The following is a 26525-nucleotide window of genomic DNA, read 5'->3' on the forward strand; positions in this document are numbered from 1 at the left end:
TGGTGTTTGTCTTTCTCTGTCTGGCTTATTTCCCAGAGCATAATACCTCAGGGTCCATCCATGGTATCGCAAATGGCACGATTTTGTCTTTTTTTTATGGCTGAATAGTATTTCATTGTATATATATATATACCACATCTTTATCCATTCATCCACTGATGGGTGCTTCGGTTGCTTCCACGTCTTGACTATTTTGACTAATGCTGCGATGAACATAGGGGTGCATAAATCTCTTTGAATTGTAGATTTCATGTTCTTTGGATAAATACCCAGTAGTGGGATAGCTGGATCATATGGTATTTCTGTTTTTAACTTTTTGAGAAATCTCCATCCTGTTTTCCATAGTGGCTGCACCAGTTTGCATTCCCATCAGCAGTGTATGAGGGTTCCTTTTTCTCCACAACTTCTCCAACATTTGTTATTTCTTGTCTTGTTAGTTACAGCCATTCTGACCGGTGTGAGGTGATATCTCATTGTAGTTTTGATTTGCATTTCCCTAATAATTAGTGATGTTGAACATCTTTTCATGTGCCTGTTGGCCGTCTATATATCTTCTTTGGAAAAACGTCTGTTTGTATCCTCTGCCCATTTTTTGATCGGGTTGTTTATTTTTTTGTTGTTCAGTTGTGTGAGTTCTTTATATGTTTTGGAAATTCACCCCTTATTGGATATATGATTTGCAAATGTTTTGTCCGAGTTGGTGGGTTGTCTTTTCGTTTTGATCATGCTTTCTTTTGCCTTGCAGAAGCTTTTTAGTCTGATGCAGTCCCATTTGTTTACTTTTTCTTTTGTTTCCCTTGCCTGAGGAGACATGGTATTTGAAAAGATACTGCAAAGACTGATGTCAGAGAGTGTACTGCCTATATTTTCTTCTAGGAGTTTTATGATTTCAGGTCTTACATTCAAGTCTTTAATACATTTTTGAGTTAATTTTTTGTGTATGGCGACAGATAATGGTCTACTTTCATTCTTTTGCCTGTTGCTGTCCAGTTTTCCCAACACCATTTATTGAAGAGACTTTCCTTTCTCCATTGTATGTTCTTGGCTCTTTTGTCAAAGATAGCTGTCCGTAGATGTGTGGTTTTATTTCTGGGCTTTCAGTTCTCTTCCATTGATCTGTGTGTCTGTTTTTCTGCCAGTACCATGCTATTTTGATTACTAGCTTTGTAGTATATTTTGAAGTTGGAGATTGTGATACCTCCAGCTGTGTTCTTTTTTCTCAGGTTTGCTTTGGCTATATGGTGTCTTTTGTTGTTCCATATAAATTTTAGGATTCTTTGTTATGTTTCCATGAAAAATGTCATTGGGATTCTGATTGGGATTGCATTGAATCTATAGATTGCTTTAGGTAGCATGGACATGTTAACAATGTTTATTCTTCCAATCCATGTGCGTGGAATATCTTTCCATGTCTTTATGTCTTCTTTGATTTCTTTCAATAATGTCTCATAGTTTTCAGTGTATAGATCTTTAACCTCCTTGGTTAAATTTATTCCTAAATATTTTATTCTTTTTGTTGCAATGGTAAATGGGATTGTACTTTGACTTCTCCTTCTGCTTTTGTTATTAGTGTATAGAAATGCAACTGATTTTTGTATGTTGATTATGCACCCTGCAGCTTTGCTATAGTTGTTATTTCTTATTAATTTTCCAGTGGATCCTTTAGGGTTTTCTATATATAGAATCATGTCATCTGCAAACAGTAGAGTTTTCCTTCTTACTCTCCAATTTGCATACTTTTTATTTCTTTTTCTTGCCTAATTTCTCTGGCCAAAACCTCCAGTACCTGTGTTGAATAAGAGTGGCGAGAGTGGGCACCCTTGTCTTGTTCCTCTTCTCAGCGGGATGGCTTTCAGTTTTTCCCCATTGAGTATGATGTTGACTGTGGGTTTGTCATGTATGGCCTTTATTATGTTGAGGTACTTTCCTTCTATACCCATTTTATTGAGATTTTTTGTCATAAATGGATGTTGGATCTTGTCAAATGCTTTTACTTGTCAAATGCTTTCTCTACGTCTATTAAGATGATCATGTGATTTTTATTCCTCATTTTGTTAATGTGGTGTCACATTGATTGATTTGTGGATGTTGAACCATCCCTGCATCCCTGGAATAAATCCCACTTGATCATGGTGTATGATCCTTTTAATGTGTTGTTGTATTCAATTTGCTAATACTTTGTTGAGGATTTTTCGTGTATGTTCATCAGCAATATTGGCCTGTTATTTTCCTTTTTTGTGTTGTCCTTGTGTAGGATTGATATCAGGGTGACGTTAGCCTCACAGAATGAGTTAGGAAGTGTCTTGTCCTCTTCAATATTTCGGGAGAGTGTGAGAAGTATAGGTATTAAATCTTTGAATGTTTGGTAGAATTCACCAGAGAAGCCCATCTGGTCCTGGACTTTTGTTTTTTTGGAGGTTTTTGATTACTGTTTCAATCTTTTTACTTATAATTAGTCTATTCAGATTCTCTATTTCTTCCTTATCCAGTTTTGGGAGGTTGTATGATTCTAAGAATTTATCCATTTCTTCTAGGTTATCCTATTTGTTCAGATGTAGCTTCTCATAGTATTCTCTTATAATCCTTTGTATTTCTGTGGTCTCTGTTGTAATTTCTCCTCTTTCATTTCTGATTTTATTTATTTGAGTCTTCTCTCCTTTTTTCTTAGTGAGTCTGGCTAAGGGTTTATCAATTTTGTTTATCTTCTCACAGAACCAGCTCTTAGTTTCATTGATCCTTTCTATTGTTTTTTTAGTCTGTATCATTTATTTCTGCTCTGGTTTTTATTATTTCCCTCCTTCTACTGACTTTGGGCTGTGTTTGTTCTTCTTTTTCTAGTTCTTTTAGGTGTAGTTTAAGTTACTTATCTGAGATTTTTCTTGTTTGTTGAGGTAGGCCTGTATTGCTGTAAATTTCCCTCTTAGTACCACTTTTGTTGCATCTCATGAGAGTTTGTATGCTGTGTTTTCATTTTAATTTGTCTCCAGGTATTTTTTGATTTCTACTTTGATTTCTTCATTGATCCAATGGTTGTTCAGTAGCATGTTGTTTAGTCTCCACATATTTGTGACTTTCCCAGCTTTTTTCTTGTAGTTGATTTCTAGTTTCATAGCACTGTGGTCAGAAAAGATGCTTGATATGATTTCAATCTCATTAAATTTATTGATGCTTGCCTTGTTTCCCAACATATGGTCTATTTTTGAGAATGTTCCATGTGTACTTGAGAAGAATGTGTATTCTGCTGTTTGGGGATGGAATGTTCTATATATATAGTCCTTCTTGACTTTCTGTCTGGATGACCTATCCATTGATGTATGTGGGGTGTTGAGGTCCCCTACTATTATTGTGTTGCTGTCAGTTTCTCCCTTTGGATCTGTTAATAGTTGCTTTATATACTGTGGTGCTCCTGTGTTAGGTGCATATATTAATAAGTGTTATGTCTTCTTGGTGGAATGTCCCTTTTATCATTATATAATGCCCATCTTTGTCTCATTATTTTTTTTATCTTGAAGTCTGCTTTGGCTAATATAAGTATGGCTATCCCTGCTTTCTTTTGCTTGCCATTTGCTTGGAATATCATCTTCCATCCCTTTGCTCTGAGCCTATGTTTTTCTTTAGAGCTGAGATCTGTTTCCTGGAGGCAGCATATTGTTGGGTCTTGTTTTTTAATCCATCCAGCCACACTGTGTCTTTTTTGTGTGTGTGGGGAAGATCAGCTCTGAGCTAACATTCATGCCAATCCTCCTCTTTTTGCTGAGGAAGACTGGCCCTGGGCTAACATCCATGCCCATCTTCCTTCACTTTATATGGGACGCCGCCACAGCATGACTTGACTAGCGGTGCATTGGTGTGCGCCAGGCTTGACAGTGCGCACCCAGGATCCGAACCCGGGCCGCCAGCAGCGATGCGCACACACTTAACCGCTACACCATGCGGCCAGCCCCCACTCTGTGTCTTTTGATTGGAGAATTCAATCTATTTACATTTAGAGTGATTATTGATATATAAAGGCTTGATACCGCCATTTTATCTCTTGTTTTCCGGTTGTTCTATATTTCCATTGTTTCTCTTCCCTTGTATTTCTGAATGCCATTTCAGTTTGGTGGTTTTCTGTGATGGTTTTCTCAGTATTTATGATTTGTGACTCTGCTCTGATTTTTTGTTTTGTGGTTACCATGAGGTTTGTATAAAAGATCTCATAGACGAGATAGTCCATTTTCTGATAGCCTTTTATCTCCATTAGTAAGCAGGTTTCATCCCTTTTTTCCCTTCTATGTTTTTGTTGTCACAAATTATTCTTTTTTGTGTTGTGAGTTGGTGACTAAACTGAAGGGTTTATAGTTGATCCTTTGTTGATAGTTGATCAAAAAGTTGATCCTTTTTTTCCTTTTATCTTTTATGTTATAATAAAGTGTTTCTAACCTTTTCTGATAGAGAGCTGTAATTTTCTGATTTTGTGTCTATTTATCTCCCTGCTCAAAGCTTCGTAAACCTTTGCCTTTTTGTTTCAGGTAGGAGGGCTCCCTTCATCATTTCTTCTAAGGCAGGTCTAGTGGTGATGAACTCCTTCAGCTTTTTTTTTTTTTTATCTGAGAAAGCTTTTATTTCCCCATCATATCTGAAGGATAATTTTGCTGGATTGAGTATTTTTGACTGATAGTTTTTGTCTTTCAGTATTCTGAATATATCATCCCATTCTCTCCTGGCCTGTATTGTTTCTGCTAAGAAATCAGCTGAAAACCTGATAGGAGTTCTTTTGTAGGTTATTTTCTTCTCTCTCGCTGCTCTTAATATCTTTTCTTTGTCATTGACTTTTAACAGTTTAATATTGTATGCCTTGGAGAAGGTCTTTTTGCGTTGATGTAATTAGGAGTTCTATTGGTTTCACGTAGTTGTACGTCCAGTTCCTTCCCCAGGTTTGGGAAGTTCTCAGCTATTATTTCTTTGAATAAGCTCCCTACTCCTTTCTCCCTCCCTTCTCTCTCTGGGATACCTATAATCCTTATGTTACTTTTCCTGAGTTGGATATTTCTCAAAGAATTTCTTAATTTTTTTTAAATCTTAATTCTCTCCTCTACCTGAAGTGTTTCTAGGTTTCGATCTTCGAGGTCACTAATTCTCTCTTCCATAAAGTCTGCTCTATTTTTATGCTTTCTACATATTTTTTATCTCATTAATTGTGTTCTTCATATCCAGAATTTCTGTTTGGTTTTTTTTTTAGACCTTCAATCTCTTTGGTGAAGCATTCCTTCTGTTCATTAATTTTATTCCTGAGTTCATTGAACTGTCTTTCTGAGTTTTCTTATAACTCATTGAGTTTCTTTATGACAGCTATTTTAAATTCTCTGTCAGTTAAATTGTAATCTTCTGTGACTTCAGGTTTGGTTTCTGGAGAGTTGTCATTTTCCTTCTGTTCTACAGTGTTACTGTAGTTCTTCATGGTGTTTAATGAATTGATCCTCTGCCAGCACATTTGTGGTAGTATCACCTTTTCTTATTTGGGTACAGATTTGGTTGCTTTGGTTCTGGTCACCTGGGTCTCGTGTTCCTCCACAAGTTCTCCACAGGCTTGGATGCTGCTGTTACATGAACCACCCATACTGTTGTTCCCAGGTTGTCTTGGGGTGCTGGTTGCACTACTGCCAGGGGTGCTGGGTTCACGGGTATCACTGTCGCAGGTGGGTGTCTGGGGACCCAGGGACTTGTATACAGCCCCCGCTACTGGTGGAGCTGGTGTTGCCACTGGAGGCTGGGTCACCAGTTCTGTTGTGGTTCCTGTTGCTTCTGGTTGCAGATTCCACCTGCAGCCGGGGTGGGTGGGGGTGGGCAGGGGCTATTTTTTCTGTTCCCACCCTGTCTGCTCAGAGTTGTGCTGGTTGGGCTGCTCTGCGTTCTCACAGGCCCGGCCACTGCCTCTCGATGGGTCGCACTCACGCAGGCCTGGCTCCCACCCAGCAGGGCACTTTCACGTGGGCCAGGCTGCTGCCATGCTCAGTGGGAGAGTCTGCTTCTCTGGTGGGCACTTTTGTGTGGGCAGGGCCACCACAGCATGGTGGGCGCTCCCATGGGCCAGGCTACCACCACTCTGCAAGCATCTGCGCGCAGGCCAGGGGGCCCCTGCCTCCACTCAGAGTCACATTGGCCACTGTGTGAGGATCCGTGACCTGGATCTCTGCCACCAGGGAGGAGAAGGGTGCTGCCCCCCTAGTTCCACTGTTTCCCGGGGGTCCAGTCCACCCACCTTCAGATGTATAGGTACATGGATCTCTCAGGCATCCTGTTGTGCTGTGTAGGGAATCCTCTGTTGGTTAACGGATGTACATTTAGTTGTAACTTAGAGGGGAGAGACAAAGGGAACAACTCACTCCACCATGATGCTGACATCCATCTTCATTCTCTTGATAGTGTCGTTTCATACACAAAAGTTTTCAATTTTGATGAAGTTTATTTTACCTGTTTTTTCTTTTGTTGCTCATGCTTTTGGTGTCATAGCTAAGAAATGATTGCCAAATCCAAGGTCATGAAGATGTATCCCTATGTTTTCCTCTAAAAGTTTTATTAGCTCTTGTATTTAGATCTTGGATCAATTTTGAGTTAGTTTTTGTTTATAGTGTGAGGTAGTCCCAACTTCATTCTTTTGCATGTGAATATCCAGTTGTCACATGTTGAGTGTTTTTTTATCATGAAGAGGTGTTGGATTTTGTCAAATACTTTTTCTGCCTCAACTGAGATGTTCATGTGGTTTTCTTTCGTTATTTTAATGTGGTATATTAGTTTCCTAGAGCTGCCATAACAAAGTACCATAGACTGAGTGGCTTAAAACAACAGAAGGTTATTTTCTCACAATTCTGGAGACTGGAAGTCCAAGGTCAAGGTGTCAGTCAGCAGGGTTGGTTCCTTTTGGAGGCTTTCAGGGAGAGTCTGTTTATGCCTTTCTTGTAGCTTCTAGTGGTTGCCAGCAATCCTTGGCATTCTTTGGCTCATAGATGCATAACTCCAATCTCTGTCTCCATCTTCACATGGCGTTTTCCTCTGTGTATTCCTGTGTGTCTCTGTGTCCAAATTTTCCTCTTCTTATAGTGATTCCTCTTCTAGTCATTGGATTAAGGCCCATCCTAACACAGTATGACCTCATCTTAGTTTCATTACATCTATAAAGCCCCTGTTTCCAAGTAAGATCACATTCACAGGTACCAAGTGTTAGGACTTGAACATTCATCTTTTGAGGAGACACAGTTCAACCTAGTACATGTGTGTATTACATGGGTTGATTTTGTTATGTTGAACCACCTTGTATTTCTGGAATAAATCCCACTTGGTCATGGCATATAATCCTTTTAATATGCTGCTGGACTCAGTTTGCTTTTATTTTGTTGGGAATTTTTGCACCTTCATTCATAAAGGATATTGGTCAGTAGTTTTCTTGTGATGTCTTTTTCTAGCTTTGGTATCAGGATAATGCTGGCCTCATAGAATGAGTTAGAAAGTGTTCCATTCTCTTATTTTTTTTGGAATAATTTGAAAAGGATTGGTGTTAATTCTTTAAAAGTCTGTAGAACTTTCAGTGAAGTCATCTGGTCTTGGGCTTTTCTTTGTTGGGAGGTTTTTGATTACTGATTCAGCTTCCTTAGAGAAATAAAAAAAGATTATAAGAGAATATGATGAATAATTGTATATCAACAAATTAGATAACCTAGATGAAATGGACCAATCCCTAGGAATACACAAACTAGCAAATGACTCAAGAAGAAATAGAAAATCTGATTCATAGACTAGCTTTCATGTTACCCCCACAAAGAGCCCTTCTTGTTCCAAACCCAGAAATCTAATGTTATCTCCACCTCCTTTGAACCTCCATAGCCTTTCATTCCCCTCTCTTAGGTCCTTAACATCCTTTTATAGTTTTCTCCTTCTCTCACTTGCTGGGCTTAGAGGAACCTTGAGGGCTCAACCTTGTAGCCCCCACTGTCCCCACAATCTGTCCTTGTCCATAGTGTGCTCAGTGTAGAGTTATGCACTGTTGGAGGTACAGGATGGGGAGGTGGTGGGCAGAGGGGCTGGTGGTAAATACCCAGCCCTTTTGAGGAGTCAGGAGCCCAGAGAGCTATATAGGAGTCAGATATTTTTATCTGTATTCTGGTCATGTTGTCATATATGTAGCATCTAACTAAGAATTGTGTCCACTGCAAAATATTATACCAATCAGTATTACCGTTTTGAGTTATTGTGTCCTATTATTGTTATAGGTGATGCTGTCTTTTATAGTATAGCTGAGTTATTAGTCCAGGATTGCAGTTTCAACTAGGATCTTTGTGGAACTTTATACAAATAGAGAGTGCCAGACCTTTACCCCAGATCTGCTGAGTTGGAATCTCTGGGAGGTGGGGCCTGGGCAATTGTAAATTGTAAAGCTCCACATACATAAGAAAACAGTAACATTGGTGACCTCCAGGGAGGGAAGGTGAGAGGGGGCTTTTCACCTTTGTCCTTTTAGAAATTTGAGTCAGATGAATATATTACTGTTCAAAAAAATAAATTATAAAAAAAAAATAAGCACAATCAAATACTATGCATTATGTTTACATATATATGTAGGAGGCAGAAAAGGATAAAAACGTGCCTGGGGATGGTAACATGCTGCTCAGGGGAGTGGGGAGAGATAGAGCGTGAGAGTTTGACTTTATTTGTAATGTTTTATTTCTTTAAAAAGAGAGATCTGAAGTAAAATGGCAAAGTCTGTTTAATTTGTGGGTGAGTATATTGGTATCTGTTATGTTATTTTCTGCTTGAAAGATTGTATAGTTAAAAGCACATAAACGTTTGAAACTAAAACAAAGTAAAAGTAAAAAATGTTAACAGATAGCTCTGATGTGCTCCTGGCTAGCTACCAAGAAAATGGATACAGGTGGGGAATTACTGATTTTCCTCAATAGGGAAACTTAATCCCAGGCTTTCACACAAGTAACACATGAAACACAAGTGGGATCCGTGTTGTCCCTGGTGTGTATTCCTTGTGCTAGGTGTTTGTTTCTTATGTTTCAGGTATTTGTGGCCAGTCCTCACAAAACACAGCCTATTGTGGAGATTCTGTTAAAAAATCAACCTAAACTCATTGAGTTTCTGAGCAGCTTCCAAAAAGAAAGGACAGATGATGAGCAGTTCACCGATGAGAAGAACTACTTGATTAAACAGATTCGCGACTTGAAGAAAACAGCCCCTTGAAGATCTTATCCAGTTTCCTGCCACAGTCACCGTCTCATCTGTTCAGTTTGTACAAAAGTGTCATTTCAAAAAGTAATCGTTCTTGGGAAGTCTTTGGAGGTGCCTATTTTTTCTCAATTCATTATTCAAGGTAGATGGAATATAAACATTTGAATGAAAAAATAATTAACCTAGAATAATGTATTCATTTAAATCAAGTCTGTGGTTATTTTTGTGAAATCAGAGCCATTGTACTTGACATGGAGAAAAGCAATTTTAACCCTTTGTTGATGAAAGGCTACAGGGCTGTGGGCTTGCAGACCCGAGCTCTCAGCCACCATGAGCCACCAAGTAGAAGCCCAAATGATGGGCGTCACTGAGTCCTCAAAGAGGATTAAGTTCTCAGAGGAGAACTGGACATGGGGGCGAGAGGTGCAAAACCGTCTTGCCTATCTGCGCTTAGATTTCTTAAGGCACTTAAAGATCTGAGAAAATAAGATGCCTGTTTTCAGCCATTACATGTTCTTGTTCCTTGCCCATATCTTTTGACTGTAATTAGTGGTTCCCAGCTTCCTAGGGAATTGATGCCCACCTCCCACTCAGCCTTCCTTTCTGCTCACTATCCCACATTCCATCCCAATGGATCTCTTCAGCACATCTGACTCATGGCGCACGCACGCGCACACACATGCTTACACACACACCCCACTCCGACCTGCAGTAAGGTTAGCATGGAACCAACTAAGTACGAATAAGATGGATTAACAAGGGTCATAGGGGCATAGAGGTGTATGACCTACTCACTTGAGAACTTGGAACGGTGGTTAAGAACCACAGCTCCAGCTGTAGTCACTGCTGTTTCACACTGACTTCTGTAGGGTTAGGGAATGTTTGGAATATTTCATTCATAACTGTCATTATGGGAAAGATTTTTTTGTGGTGAAAGTGCGTTTTAGAGTAGGAGTCATTGCATTAGGATGCCTAGCATGTACAGCACCGTGGGTCCAGAGGGTTGCACAGGTCTTTAGACCACTTTTATAAATAAGGGAACGTTGCTGTTGGCTGGGCAAACAAAATGCATGAAAAAATTCTCAAACTAAAAATTTTTTTCAGTTTATTTTCTAATTAGCTGTCACTCGACTTTTCCATCAAAGTCTTCAGTGAAAAGGTAGAAAACCTATAAAATTTTGGTCCCAAATATTCTCTTGCATACTAGGATGGTTAAGGAATTAATTTAGGTTCTTTAAAAAAGGCATAGGACAACAACAAAAAAAAGGTCATGATTTGTTTTCAGCCGTCAAGTGTATAAAATGGAATTTTAAAGCTATATTTACAAGGCATTAAAGGTGCAATTATTAATCTGTATTTTTTCATCATTCTGTTTCCAAATCATGAGTTGTTGCCTTCCGTAAGAACCCTCACTTTTTACAATATCGGGTGCTGTGTTCTTCAATCAGACATGTCTCCACTCGGAGAGGGAAGTATCCCTCCCCAGGGATCCTTCTCCAGGATCAGTGCCCTCTGTAAATTTTGCATCTGAAAAATTACCTGGCAGAGTTTCACCCTTCTTAGCTGGGACACAGGGTTGTGTTTTCTGTGCCCATGTGGAATCCTGAGGCAGATGGTGTGGGACCTGTGGGACCTTCTCATGGCAGCTCTAGCCAATGCTGGCGTGGGAGTGTCAGCCGGCAGTCGATCTAATGACCTTCATTCTTTAGTCACTGAAGTCAGATTATTTCTATAACATTCCCTGACCAGTCCAGAGTCTCTTAGAACTTGACTTTTCTGGTTTTGCTTACTTGATTAAAAGAGAAGAGTGTAAGTATAAAAAGCGAAGGTGCAATAACCATTGGAAATTTGTTTGGTTGCTTAATACTGTTCCACAACATCATGGGACGCATGTTTTCTATTGGAAAGCAAGGCTTTGTTATGATTCTTTCTTAATAAATAAAACATATTTTATTTCCTCTGGGCTTGAATTAGCTCTTTCCTAGCAACCCCTTATCCGAGTTTAGTACCTGCAAATGGAATACTAGAGTCTGAGAGGCAATAAATGAAGTAGCTGGGGTTTTGTTGTAATACAAATTTGTAAATTATTAACATGAGAGGGGGAGCAAGAAGCTCACAGTCAAAATATGTTTGCACAAAATTCACTGTAATATTGTGAGAATTAAATTTTGAAAAGGTCACATTTAATAAGCTATTTCAAAAGCACACATTTAAATAAAGAGTGACTAAATAAAAAGGTGCCACATACTCTGTGGTCAGTTTCATTCCTCGGCATGTCCCGCATCTGTGTTCTTTTCACCTCTCCAAACAGGGAAAGGCCCAGGTGAAGGGTCGGTGTTGAGCCTCTGGTTCAGGCTGCCCAGAGGCTCCCTACTGACTTTTCCATGCTCTGCTGTCCCATTGTCCAAGTGATGCTAACTGGAAGGCACTGAATATACACATTACCTTATTGATGCCTCACCACAGCCAGAGTCATTCTTGTTTTATGTTTGAGAAAACTGAGGCTCTGGGCGGTTTATCCCAGACAGTGTGGGCTAGAACCAGGATACAAACCCACAGTGGCCTGATGCCGAACTCCTGCTCTTCTGCCCTCTTATCATCCTCAAGGCTGTGAGCTGGGGAAGGTCTGGGGTGTCAGAAACTGCTTTGTGCCGTCCCCCCGCTGCGGCCTGGGAGGTTCCCGGGGGTGTTAAGATCCTAGAGTGAAGCCAGCAGGGCTTGAGATCATGATGTTCTTGGACGAGGCTCTCGGCTAAAGCTGGGCATCTGCCCAAGTGTTAGGATTACCCTTGGAGAAAAGCCGAGTGGCCCAGGGCCCTTGTTCAACAGTTCTTGACTGCCAGCCTCCATAGGTTCTCATCCATGGGGGGCTCTGGGGGAGCAAAATATGCTGGGGAGGGGTGGGCGAACTTTTCAAAGCCTGTCACTGTCCACACTGGTTTGTCTGTATGAGATGCAGGTGCTCATAGTGCGGTCTGGAAATTACACAAGGCCTGAAAGTAACTGAAATAATGTGAAGGAAAATGAAATTGAAAAATCACTAGAAGTTTTTTAATATGAAAAGATAGTTGTTTCAAAATAGATTTACAGATCTTTCTAATCTACTATATTAGAAGAAATTAAGATTTTATATCTTTTTACTTTTTTCTGTTTTATCCAAAAGACACTTGTACGTATGGCATGAATAATCACCATCTTATCATCCATTTTTCAGGAAGGTTTGGGATATTGTAGTGAGGGCCTATAGTTGGATAAATGTCTGAAATATATAAAGAGACCTTGGAAAGCTAGACATGATCTTCCTAAGAAGATTGAAAAGATTGAAGACGGATATGAACAATGACGTAATTTTGTTTTTGAAATATGGAAAGTGCTGTTACGTAACCACCGTAATGAAAGCAAGTAAATCAAAATGATAAGCCTGGCCGGCACTGGGCCTCACAGACATCTCATTAGTGGTATCAGTCTCCACTTTATGGAGGACGCTGAATCACAGAAAGGGTGAGTAACTTGCTCCAGATCAAATAGCTGCCAGCAGAGCCAGGATTTAAGGCCAGGTCTGACCCAAGAGTCCATATCTTTGGAAACCAGGCTGCATGTCCAGGCCTGCTCCTCAGCTCTCTCCCCAGGGCAGACACTTCATTCATCATGGCCCCCAAGGAAAGACGGAATCCTGGATTCCACTGCTTAGGGTTAACGCAACAGAAAGGTTTCAAAGGCTAGATTCATTTAAGGGGGGTAACTTTGCTCCACTTGGTTGTCTGATGTTTGGAAGATCAAATTAGACCTATGTGTAGGATCGGGGATTTGATCTTGAATTTCTCCATCACTTTGAGCAATCCCTTGATTCTACGTGGGTATTAATTTCAGACTGCAATTCTGCACCTGCTTTTGTTTTCTTGGCTTGCTTTTTCAGTTGGACATAATATTAGCTTAGATCTCTGATAAGAGGGGTTGCTCAGCCAGCCATTCCTCCACTTCACATTCCTCAGCAGCCCAGCGCCACAGGGCTACCACAAGGCAGTTCCTGATGGATCCAATTCCTGTCAAGGTCACCCAGTTCCTCTTCTCCCTCCCAGGGAAGAGGATGTTCAATTACCAACACCCTAAAATAACGTCACAAAGCCACACAAAAAGTCACAATCCCTTTACCATCAATTAATTCAATATCAATTGTAATTTAATCACTGCACTGTGAGCCATCTATGTTACTTTAAAAAAGCTATGATCATAGGGGCCCTTTGGGAGAACATATTGTAATAGACATTAATTTATCCTTTAGGGAAGGTTGGAAAAAATGAGTTCACCTCATTTTAGTTCTTCTGAAATTTGAAGCCTAAAGCAACCAAAATATTTATTTATTCAACCACTTGATACATTCATCCAACATTGAACTCATTCTCCGTGCCCCTTAGGGGTTGATCTGGGGAACAGAACCACCAAGTGACACACTGGGGTTACCAAAGGGGTTAGACCTTACCTGCTGTGGGAGTTGGGTAAGCGGCCTTTGTAAGTCCGTCCCTGCCTCTGGTGCTGGGCCTGAGTCGGCAGGGAAGTGAAGATAGACTTGAAATGGGAGCCCCCCACTTGAGGAAGCCCCACATGAGGAACAGCTGGAATCCACGGAGACGATCTGCAACCCACACTGCCCTCTCCGCCTTCCAGGAGGTGGCTGACCTCAGGACAGCACGATTCACCACCGAGCTCCCCAGGCTGAGCCCAGATTCAGAGAAGCTGAAGGAGGAGATGCTGGGCGAATGGGGGGACCCTGACAACAAGGTAAGCCAACAGGTCTGCAACAACCCTCGTGCCGACCTTCCCAGTATAAATGTGGCTGCCACTTCGCTTCCCCTTGCAACTCTGACAACTTTCTCTTGAGACCAACTCAAATTCATTAATTCTGGAAACGTGTTCCAGCTTAGCTAAATCGACACATTACAAACCCACCACTTATGTTCTCTACTGGGGCAGTTGTTCCTACGTCCTCTTAATGTCCTCCTCCTCTCGAAGATCTCTGACTTTTATCCTCTTAAATGACATGAGAAGTTTGTGTGAAGTCAGTGGAACCACATGGATTTTGGGGACAGCCACACTTGGATTTAATCGCAACTCCACTACTAGCTGATCTGGAGAGTCACTGAGCTTCAGTTTCCTACCCAAAAAATGCGGCAAAAAGAGGACTTGCCTCACAGGGTGGTTGTGGGAATCAACGCTCCCATGTCAGCTCCTTCAGCCACTCCAGGGGCTCACTGCCAGTGGAAGAGGGGATTCCACTGCAGTATGGAATCCAGGCAGAAGGGGCATGAAGCATGGCGGGTCAGAGAATCACAAGGCGTGTGCCCCGAGTGTGGGGGGCATGTGAATGTGGAGGGGGCTGGGGGGGAGCCTTGAGTACCGCCCTAAGTTTACGCCATCATCAAGGCAGCTGGCCTTTAAGCAGAAAGTGACACGCAAACCTGCAAGTCTGAGCAAGGAGGCCCTAGAAGAGAGCAGCCTGGAGTGGGGAGCATGGGGTGAGGGGGCACAAGATGGTGAGGACCCTCTAAGAACAGCTATTGCTGATTTAGTGCCTGTTCTGCGTGGGCCCTGTTCTGGATGCTTCACAAGTACTTAACTCAGTCCTCAGAACCACCCTATGAGGCGTGTGCTCCTATTATCCTGGTTTTACAGATGTGCCAACAGAGGCACAGAGAGGGTCACTTGCCCAAGATTATACAGTGTGCACATGGCAGAGCAGGATTCAAACCCAGGGCCCACAGGCAGGACCCATAGAACTTGTGAGATATTTAGGGCTTAATATTCAGTGGACTTAGTGCTGTACCATTTCTAGAAGAAAAGGACAAGGAAGAGGATGCCTTACAGGCCTGTGGCTTGGGCGACCTGAGCAGATGGTGACGTGCTCAACCAAGACAAGACTTAGAACGAGGGGCTGAATCACATGAGAGATGATGAGTTCAGCTCTGGACCAGTCAGGTGTCCAGTGCCTGAGACAGCTACACGGAGAGGTCCAGGCAGAGGTTAGACAGATGAGCCTGGGTGTGGGCCAGAGGCACTGACTTGGGGATCACTGAGATTTAGGAGCAACTGACCTCTGAGCTAGGAGGAAGCGATCCATTCCTCACTGTGATTCGAGCCTCGGAACCCACCCACACTTGCATCTGTTTTCGTTGGTATTTTTAACTGACTGTAACAGTCTCCTGCTTGAACACTTTCTCCTCACCTCCCGGTGGAGGCTCAGGGGGAAACCACCGTGTCCCTCCCCTGCGGCCTCCTCCTTTTGTTCAGTTAGGGGTGAGGGCTGCTCGGCTGTAGTATCCCCAGCTAGGCCTCCAGGACCCCAGCTTCAGGAACTGACCAGGGTTCTATATCCAAGGACTCAGGGAAAGAGGCAAGGCCCTGACTGCAGATCATTGTTCCTGCTGTGGGGAGAGAAGCTTCTGCCATTTTCTGGGCACTGAGTGTGACATTCACATGGCCATGACCTGGCATCTGTATGAATGAGACTCTGTGCTGCCCTGGGTGTGGAAGGAAGGGAGGAGGGCGTGGAAGGAAGGGAGGAGGGCGTGGAAGGAAGGAGCCACCCGGTGGCGTCTGGCAGCACCAGGCTGCCCTTCACTTTGACTGGGGACCTTTTCCAAGCAGAGCAGCTTTTTTCGGCTGTCAGTTTGCTGTGCCCATCTGCATCCAGGCGTAGCACATGGCCTGAGCAGCCAGGAAACTGGCACCTAGAGAAAAGAGCCAGGGCAAGGAGGGGACACAGGATGTCTCACATGGCACTGTTATAGGAAAGGCTGAGAATCTGGCCCTGGCCCCACGGCATGGAGCCGGGCTCTGGGCCAAGTTGCCTGTGGAAAGGCGATGATGAGCTCGTGCGCCACAAGGTGGACGCAGTGTCCCTGTAGTCCCAGCTCCTCCCCAGGCTAGATGCTGCCCCCTCTCAGAGTCCTCTCTCGGGAGCCCCACCAGCCCCAGGAGGTGAGTCTGTGAGAGTCCATTCGCCATAGAATGGCAGTGTCCCAGGACGCCCCGAGGCCCCCGGCTGAGGAGTTCATGCACATGCAGTGTGCCTGCCCCACCGGATGAAACCCTCTCCACTATTGGCCCTTATCTTCCTCCAGGGACAGGAGACTCTGTCACCACTGCCCAGTGAGCTACACCCTGCCCCAGGCTGGGGAGCTGCAGCAACATTGGGTCTGACCCCATCCAGGGGCTGCTTGTGAGGGTCCAAAAGGCTGCAGACCACCAGGCAAACCCCTGCCCCCAACGAGCCAGCTGATTACCCCTGGTTCACAGCCTCTGCTCCCAGTCTGCGCACTTCTCCTCCTGTCTCTTCTGCGGAGGCTGCCACATGCTGTGTTAGTCACCTTGAGCTGCCATAATAAACCACCACAGACTGGCTGGCTTAAACCACAGAAATTTATTTCTCACAGTTCTAGAGACTGGGAAGTCTCAGATGAAGGTGCCGGCCCATTAGGTTCCTGGTGAGAGCCCTCTTCCTGGCTTGTAGACAGCCGCCTTCTCCCTATGTTCTCACATGGCCTTCTGATCAGAGCCGCACCCTTATGACCTCATTTAACCTTAATTATTTCCATAAAGTTCCCATCTCCACGTACAGTCATTTCAGGGGTTAGGGCTTCAACATACAGCTCTTAGGAGGACAAAAACATTCAGTCCATGACAGATACTTTCCTGCTTAAGTCACTAAAAATCTAGCTCAGAGTAAACTACTTGCCTGACGAGAGAAAATTCTGTATTTCAAAAGAATGATAACTAGGAGCCGGCCCAGTACCGTTAACGGTTGGGTTCACACGCTCTGCTTCAGTGGCCTGGGGTTCGCAGGTTTGGATGCTGGGCGCGGACCTATGCACCACTTATCAAAGCCATGCTGTGGCAGCGTCCCACATAAAGTAGAGGAAGATGGGCGCGAATGTTAGCCCAGGGCCAGTCTTCCTCAGCAAAAGAGAGGAGGATTGGCAATAGATGTTAGCTCAGGGCTAATCTTTCTCAAAAAAAAAGAATGATAACTAGACAGTAACAGACTTGAGTTGCAGCAAGGATGATTGTGATGAGACAGACAACTTCTTGGAAGGGTGAAAGGGTTGTTAATGTCATTCCGGATTGCTGATTTCCTTGCATATTTCCCATGGCCACACTCACCTCAGACCATCCCCACTTGAGATGATGACTCTGGTTTCTACATATTCTCTGTGAAAGTTAAGCCCTTAAACCCAACTGTCTTCCTCTTCCCTCTCTATGCACTCACACAGTTTCTTCTCCTCCAGGCTGGGGGATGAGACATCCAGACTCTTCAAAGACTAACCCAACTGCCTTTGCCTTGAATGCCTTTCCTTCATCTCTTCCTTAAATAGCTTATTCTGCAGCTTATCAGAGTCCACCATCTGCTTTCCTTCTCTGCCATCCATCCTGGACAGGTAAAAAAAATATCATTTGACCATATTACCCTCTCCAGCCACAGTCTTTTTCTGTAATCTTTTACAGGAGTGGCTTATACTCTAACTCATCTTAAAGCAATCTCTTCTCTTGCCTCAGGATGACCAAATCATAGGACTGGAAGGAACCTAGGTTAGTTTGGACCTTTTCAGTTACAAGTGATAGAAACACCTCTCAAATGTGCTTAAGAAAAAAAAAATCACTTAACTGGGAACTCCAAAGGGTAGAACCAGTTTCAGACATGGCTGGATCCAGGAACAAACCACATCATCAGGGCTCCCTCTGACTCTTCAATGCCCTCTGTGTGGGTTTCATTCTCGGGCAGGATGTGTCCACATGGTGAGAAAGTGGCCATTGGTGTTCCCAAACCAACACACTTATGGCACATGATTCAGAAGGAAGAGAAAGACTCTCTCTCAGTGTCTCCTAACAGCACTTGATGGTTCCTGCTTGTGTCTCATGCTTGCCCCTGGAAAATATCTATTTCTATTTTGAGATATGTCCATCCTAGGGGAGAGATGAGAAGGTGGTGGCGCATGGAGGAATGGGGCACTGTCGGAGTAGGGGCAAAGTGGGTCCCCTGAGGAAGGGATGCTGACAGAAGACTCAGGTAGTCTTTCCTAACTGGGCCAAACATTGTCTCCCGCTGATTTTAATAATCAGGGCTCTACACAGCTGATCCCATTCCTCTTTCTTTCCAAAAGACCACACCTCCTCTGTCCCCATGACCAAACTTCTCTAGGATGTTTCAAAGGCACAAAAAAGTGTGGGCTGGCAAAATTACTCCTCCTATGGTAAGGTTTCTGGTCCCCACTACCTGCCATTGCAGCATCCTGGTTCTCTGGACCCACTGAGCACACCTTCTGACTTTTACTGGCCCCTCTCTTATTCTTCATAGTTTATTACAAATATGTTCATTATAAAACATTTAGAAAATAGAGGTAAGCAAAAAGCAAATAGTTAAATTAACATATAATTCACTAGGCAGAGGCAACAACTGTCAACAACATCACTTCAGCCTTTTTGTGTGTGTGTGAGGAAGATCAGCCCTGAGCTAACATCCGTGCTAATCCTCCTCTTTTTGCTGAGGAAGACCGGCTCTGAGCTAACATCTATTGCCAATCTCCTCCTTTTTTTTCCCCCAAAGCCCCAGTAGATAGTTGTATGTCATAGTTGCATGTCCTTCTAGTTGCTGTATGTGGGACGCGGCCTCAGCATGGCCGGAGAAACAGTGCATCGGTGCGCGCCCAGGATCCAAACCTGGGCAGCCAGCAGCAGAGCGCGCGCACTTAACCGCTAAGCCACGGGGCCGGCCCCAGCCTTTTTTGATGCATAATTTTTATTGACAAAAATAGAATCATGACATACAACCTCAATAATAAAAAGATGAATAACCCAATTAAAAAATTGGCAAAGGACTTGAATAGATATTTCTCCAAAGCAGATATACAAATGGTGAATATACATGGAAAGATTCTCAGCATCATCAATTATTAGGGAAATGCAAATCAAAACCACAATGAGATACCTTCACACCCACTAGAATGGTTAGAATCAAAAATTCAGATAATAACAAGTGTTGGCAAGGATGCGGAGAAATGGGAACCCTCATACACTGCTGGTGGGAACGTAATGACACTGCTGTGGAAAAGAGTCTGGCAATTTCTCAAATGATTAAACATAGAGTTATCAAATGACCCAGCAATTTCACTCCTAGGTATATATCCAAGAGAAATGCAAACATATGTGCACTCAGAAACATGTAATGAATGTTCATAATAGCCAAAAGTTGGAAACAACTCAAATGCCCATCAGCTAATAAATGAATAGACAAAATATGGTATACAGCACAATAAAATATTATTCAGCCACAAAAACAAATGAAGCCCTGATACATGCTACAACATGGATGAACCTTGAAAACACCAGGCTAGTGAGAGAAGTCAGACATGAAAGATCACATACTATATGATTCCATTCATATGAAAGTCTGGAATAGGGAAATCTATAGAGATAGAAAGATTAGTGGTTACTTGGGCTGGAGAGGGAGGTCATGGGGACATAGGGAGTGATAGCTAAAGGGTACAGAGTTTCTTTCTGAGGTTATGGAAATGTTCTAAAATTGACTGGGGTGATAGTTGCACATATCTGTGAATTAATATACTAAAAATCATTGAATTGTACATTTTACATGGGTGAATTGCATGGCATGTGAATTATACTTCAATAAAGCTACTAAATTTAAAAAATTATATATCCATGATACTGTTTTGTAACCTGTTTTTATGACTTATTATCTCATGAACACTTTCTATGTTATTTGATATTATTCTGTCTTTTTCATGGCTGCATAGTGTTCCACTGTATAATTGTCCCATACCAATCACCAGTTATTTCCAGTGTATCATTTTTACAAATCATACCACAAAGAATATCATTATAATTAAAGTTTTTGCACCCATCCATGATTATTTCCTTGTAAGAAATTCCTGGAAATCACAGGGTTATGCACCTCTCCAAGTTTACTATTCCCAAATGCCATCTCTGCCAGCACTGTAGGACTGCTTTGTTTCCAGATCTTGTTCCCTTGCTTCTCCCAGCTTCTACTTGGGTGAACCCCAACTTTCTTGTTGGGTCTTGGCTCTTCTTTCTGACCTCTTCCCAAGTTTTCAGGTAGTCCCTGACAAGTGTTTCCAGCCATAACATAATACTTCTCTCTCCATTTCCAACTGCCTCTTGGACTTCTCTTTTTTATACCTAACCATAAGCCCAAACTCATCATAACTTAAACCAGATGGGTTCACCCAAAACAGATTCCCAACTTCTATTAATTGTGCTGCCTTTTCTCTGTCTTCCAGTCACAAACACTGATGTGATCTGTAGTGGCTCCCTTTCCTCTGCTCCCATCAAATAAATCCAGGAGGCCTGGACTTCTCCAAGTGCCCCCTGAGAGAACCAGTCTGCCATGAACCGCCCTGAGTGAGCAGCCCTGAGCCCACTGGCTCAAGTCTCTGTTTGCCTCAGTCACTGCCAGGTGTCCACACCCCTCACCACCCCTGGCCATCACCTGGCCTCGGCTCTCCATGTTGCCCACTGATACCCGTTATAAAAACACCTTCCTTTATCCCTCAGGCCCACTCCAGCTCCCACTTCCATGTCTCTGCCCTAAACTTCTCAAGTCACTGCAGGGATGGGCCCACCTCCTCACCTCCCATGTACCCCCCACCCCCTAACCCTGGTTTCCCCCAACTCCCCTGAAAACGCTCTTCCTAGAGGCCAAACAAGACCTCAGTGTTGCCAGATCCAAGGGGCAATTCCAGCCTCATCTAACTCACCCTCTTGGCTGCAGGTGACAGACGGCCTCTTCTCAAAGCCCTGTCCTCTCCTGGCTCTAGGAACCTCACTCTCCCGGTCTTCTTCCTCATCTGCCTTCTCGGCTCCCCCTCCTCTTCCTCACACTTGAGTAGCAGCCTGCAGGCTCTGTCCCTCCCATCCCTCCTCTCCATCCATCCCTTTCCTAGACGGCCCACCATGCCCACCTCTACCTCTATAACCCGTGTGCATGCCGGTGACCCCATTGTTGTACCCCAGATCCACTTTTCTTTTTCTTTTCTTATTGTTGTTCAGGAAGATTCTGTCTGAGCTAATACCTGTGCCAGTCTACCTCTATTTTATATATAAGCTGCTGCCACAGCAGCAGATCTTCCATTACCCTTTGGAATCAGGTAGAAAAAATTACTGCAGGTTGAGTGTGTTTAAAAAAATAGTGTGGCTGATTCATATGTATCAGTAACCTGAAAAACAAAAAAACAAAACCAAGCAAAGCTATGGGTTATAACTTTTTCCCCTCTAAATTAAAATTGGAGAAGTGAAAGACTGCAAACTGCTTTTGACTCATCCACGCTAAACCTAATTTCTTTAAGACATCTGACAATGACACAGTGGAATTTGTCATTCTCAAATTTTGGTATCTGACCATAAAAAAAGCCTGTGTCACAGTGGTACTAGATGAACGCTCTCAGGTCTGACACACTCAGGCGTGGGTAGTAAAATACTTACTGATACTCACTTCATGGTTTACATCAGGGGCTCTCAGCTGGGGTAACTTTGCCCCCTAGGGAACATTTGTGGGTGGCATCTGGTGGGTGGAGACCAGGAATGTTCTACAATGCACGGGACGACCCCACACAGCAAAGAATCACTGGGCCCAAGTTGCCAGTAGTGCCAAGGTTTGGGGAACCCTCATCTACATTGATTTTCTTGTGTTAGAGTACAACTACTCTAGAACATCAGCAAAGGGTTTTCTGGCACATCCTTCAGGTAGTATCTGGAATAACTCATAGCTTTAAACTTGTGCTAGGAGGTAAAGGTACATTGTCAACTCTGGAAAATAAAGATTATTTTTGCAGTCTGCTACTGAACAAATTTATTAAACTTCTCAAAATTCAATTTTGTGAAATTTGACAGTACAAATTTAATTTCTCTTATTTTATAAAGCGTCTAAAGCAAATTACACTGTTTCCATTTTGAGCAGAGAGTCTATCACAGCCTGTGGCATGTCGGTGCTCAGGCGTTGAGTGAATGGTACCATAGGTACCACAGGCCTAAGTTCCAGAGTCAGTACCTTATACAGGTGGCCTGAGCCATAACTCAGAATCGCCTTCTTAGGGTGGCTGAGGCAGGCCTCCACAACCCAAGTTAGGACCCTTCCTTCACCGTATTGCACAACAGGCCGCAGTACAACTGGTCGGAGACCAGTCTGCTCAGCTACACAGAAGTTAGAAAACCCGCAGAGACTCTGGCCCAATAAACCTCCCTGGCTAACCAGAAGTGGGTCACCCAGGTTAGAGCAGCTAGTTATCTTTTCCTATTAGGAAAAGCACTACAGGCTAAGGAGAATGAAGAAATTTGACAGACAAAAGGTAATAAAGTGCATGAAACAAACTGGTTATAAAGTCTCTTAGAAGGAGGCGTAATCACAGCTCCCTCGGGAACAGTCCCGAGAGGCTCTCAGGGTGGCTCTGAACACCGCGGTCCTGCATGAGCATGGACAGTCTTTCAGGAATCCACGATGTGCCCTTGAAAGCAAATGTAGAAAAGATGCAATCTAAGGCTCTAACCTAGATGTCAAAAGAGGACGAAATTACTTATGACTAAGACTCCAAGTGCTAATATATGTCAATCCTGCATATTGGGTACATGAGTATTTGTTATAACTATTTCTTTATACTTTTTTATATGTCTGAAATATGTTATAATTTAATGATAGCAAAAAAATGAAAAGACTTCAGGAATGTCACACCTGAAATGAAAGTACTAACCTGATGCTTAATCCTAACAAGCAACAGTAACAGCCTCAGCTAAATGCCACGTGGCCACTATTGGCAAGACCAGGACTTTAAAAAAATGGTGTTTAATGGGGCCGGCGTAGTGGTTAAGTGCACGCGCTCCGCCGATGGCGGCCCGGGTTCGGATCCCGGGCGTGCAGGGAGGCACCGCTTGTCAGGCCATGCTGTGGTGGCATCCCACATAAAGTGGAGGAAAATGGGCACGGATGTTAGCCCAGGGCCGGTCTTCCTCAGCAAAAAGAGGAGGATTCGCATGGATGATAGCTCAGGGCCGATTTTCCTCTCACACAAAAAAATGGTGTTTAATGCCACTTGCTCTAAAGTAGGCCAAAAGCAGATTGCTGTGGCAGATCCTAAAGCAGAACTGTTCATGCATAAAATGAGGAAGATTTATGAGAGAAGGGTATATTTTCAAACTCAATAAGTAACCAAGGAAGAAAAACCCATAGAAAAGCTGGATTAAAAAAAAACTTCAGCAGTAATACAATAAAACAATACACAGAAACCTGTGTGTACTCGACAGGAATGGAGGGGACCTGGCCCATGCTTATGCTACCTCGTGTCAGCATATTCCACTGTCACTTGGCAGTAAACAAATGCAGAGCTAGTCTTTTCAAATTATGAACTTAGTATTACCCTCCCAATCTTTGAATTTAAGGAAGACGTTGTACATTTGTTTAAGTGCAAATTCTGATTTCTCAGGCTAAGGGATGAAGCCTCTTGACTCTGAATTACTAGATCTTAGTCAATTTTGCTGCCCTGGGGGGCTCTCGGTACAGCTCAGCAATCTGTGCATCTCCAGTCACTTCCCTTTCCTACTTCCCAGTGCGACCATCCATGTCATCCATTACTTTCTCTCAGAAGTTCATCTCATCCCCACTGTTTGTCTGGCCACCCCCTGTGCCCCCTTCAGGACCCACCATAAGCACCTCACCTCTACAAAAAAAAGCACCCTTTCTCCATGCTCACCAGAGCATAGGCTTGGCCTCTTTTGCGCCACCACTGCTCCTATACTTACATCCACAGGGTGGTTCTCAACCTTAAAGGTCATCAGAATCTGCTGGAAGGTGTATGAAAATGCAGATTGCTGAGCCTCACTCCCAGAAATTCTGATTCAATAGGTCTGGGTGGGCCCTAAGAATGTGCATTTCTAACAAGTGCCCGGGTGACGCTAATGCTGCCGGTCCAGGGGCCCCAGCCTGGGCATCATTCTCGGTTACTTGATTAGATGCTCATATCATCCACTAGACTGTGACCTCTTGAGATCAGGGAGCATTTGTTACACATCTCATCTCCAGGGTCTAGCCAGTGTCCAGCGGTCATTCGATCAATCAACAGACATTCATTGAATGCTTATTATGTGCCAGGCACCATTGTAGGCACTAGATTCAGTAGTTTAAAAAATTTATATATATATACCTGCTCTCATAGAGCTTTCCTTCTGGTACTATACAGTTAACTCTCAAGAAATGTTGAAATCTGACCAGTTGTACAGAAGGAAATATGACCTTATCATGACCATTTTAATAGTGCTATGGAAATATCAATTTTCCACTTCATAATCATAGCTTTTCCCATTTGTATGTTTCTCCCTTCTGATATCCCCCCCAATGCCAAACACAAAATCCATAAACGTGGCAGTATACCAGGCATTTGGGTCTTACAAAATATTTGCTGACTGATTTATAAAATACTTGATGCAGTTGACATATTAGCAAAAAACAACAAATCTAATATGAACTTAAGCACGTATAATCACTATATTAAAGCAATCGGGGGATGTAAGCAAATCTGAGTATTTTCATATTGATAACAATTGAAGAATTGCATAACTACTGGTTTTCAAATTAGCCTTAGTTATCTCTCAGGGTATCTTTCCTCCCCTCCCTCTCTATTCCATGCCCAGCATTTTGTGTTAAAACGTTTATGGCAGTTCTCAACTGCCTGCTATGGTGACTTTGAATCCCAGGGCACATAAGCAGGCTGCTGTACAAGCAGGGGCCTTGGGTCAACATTTGGATTGTCCTGTGTACAATTCTGAGAAACTGGGAGGAGGCCTCGTGAGGCCGTGTGATGCCATGGAAAGGAAGAGGACAAGAGCAGAGGAAACCTGATCACCCCTCCACAGCCAGGGGAGTCAGTCCTCAGGACGTCATGCGCAGGCCTGCGGGCCGTGGGCCATGCAATTCCCTCCCTAACTCCAGGAAAGTACGATACATGCACCTCCATCTTTGGACTAATTTTCTGAAAGTTTCTCAGCAAATAAAAATGAGAGGACTCACGAAGAGCAATCTGGAATGTAACTGAATTGACCATAATGTTTACTTGCAAGATTTTCAGTATTCTCAAGGTTTGCAAATGTTTTTAAAAGGCCTTCCATTCAAAGCCGTGAGATACTCTGTGTTAATTATATGGAGGGAAAATGGGCAGCATTTATGAATGGAATTTGAAAAGCTATTTTCAATATTCCAGATTAAAATATTTCTTCTCTCTTAACATCATAAACAAATTTGAGGCTCAATGTTAGTGATTTCGAGAGTCAGTGATATGAAATAGTGATACTGTCTCAGAATGATATTCTCCTCCTATTGCTACCCAAAATCAGCCATATAACACTCTAATCCAAAACCATTGTGATTTTTACATATTGAAAGATTTAAGAAAAATTAATAACCTTGTGAGGAATATACTTTTATAATGGAAATTTTATGATTAAATTCTAATTAAGTAAATTCTGACTATTAAAAGTTTTGGGTATAAATGTGAACTTTTAGTGAGCCATACACTGACTTAAAAAGGCTAAGTCACCAGTTATTTCCCTGGAGCAGTTTACTAATTATCACCTTCATAATCCAAAGGAATTACTATTTCTTAAAAAGTATGTAATTCTCTGCTGAGAAGTGACTTCCAGTGACTCCGTCCCTTTCAAACTGGCTAATATAAAGCTAAGAGAAGGAGAAATCAATTCCTATGAGTGATTAAATCGGTCTCGTTAAATTATTGCTACCTCATTTAGTGTAATAAAAGAACATACCACTACAATCTAGAAAACAGAAATAAATCTAAAATAAAAATATTCTCATTAACATAATTCATATGCTGGTAATAAATTAGCTTCCTTAAAAAATTTTTTCTATTTTTCACAAGATCCATCCTCATTTTCTGAGTTAACAAGGCTGAATTTAAAAAGTGCAATAAAAATTCTTGAGGCTTTCACTCTAGTTTAGGCAGGACTCAGTGCTTTCCAAGACGCAACTTCTTGTTCTGGTGCTGTTCTTCATCCAGAGGTATAGGTCTCAACACACCATCTAAGTGTTCAAGAATAGCTTAATGTCAGGAAAACTTCACTTCAAATACATGGGTATTTGTTAAAGTCTTATAGGTTGTAAGATCAAAATAATGCTTTAGTTACTGAAAAGGAATATTCATTAATTTTATCTCAAAATTCTTAACTGTTGAAGAACGGTTTCTAGATATTTCACTCAGGCAATATAGTATCTGACCTTTTAAAAACTG

The 26525-nt window shown here is 42.6% G+C and overlaps 2 protein-coding genes across 15 annotated transcripts in view; one reads left to right on the top strand and one right to left on the bottom strand.

Moving 5' to 3' along the window:
- Nucleotides 1-11174, top strand: part of CAB39L (calcium binding protein 39 like) — a 156075-nt gene extending 144901 nt beyond the window's left edge. For all 12 annotated transcript variants that reach the window (XM_058548151.1, XM_058548149.1, XM_058548146.1 and 9 more), the window contains one exon: nucleotides 9043-11174. In XM_058548151.1, coding sequence (XP_058404134.1) covers nucleotides 9043-9222 — 180 coding nt within the window. In that variant the 3' untranslated portion in view covers nucleotides 9223-11174. The remainder of the gene's footprint in view (nucleotides 1-9042) is intronic.
- Nucleotides 5775-26525, bottom strand: part of CDADC1 (cytidine and dCMP deaminase domain containing 1) — an 83009-nt gene continuing 62258 nt past the window's right edge. For 2 of the 3 annotated variants that reach the window (XM_058548141.1, XM_058548143.1), the window contains one exon: nucleotides 18799-26317. In XM_058548141.1, coding sequence (XP_058404124.1) covers nucleotides 26244-26317 — 74 coding nt within the window. In that variant the 3' untranslated portion in view covers nucleotides 18799-26243. Of the gene's footprint in view, nucleotides 7627-18798; nucleotides 26318-26525 lie in introns of those variants that run through there. The other variant, XM_058548142.1, reaches the window with a different exon arrangement.

This window comes from Diceros bicornis, chromosome 9 (genome assembly GCF_020826845.1).
Source record: "Diceros bicornis minor isolate mBicDic1 chromosome 9, mDicBic1.mat.cur, whole genome shotgun sequence".
Taxonomy (NCBI): domain Eukaryota; kingdom Metazoa; phylum Chordata; class Mammalia; order Perissodactyla; family Rhinocerotidae; genus Diceros; species Diceros bicornis.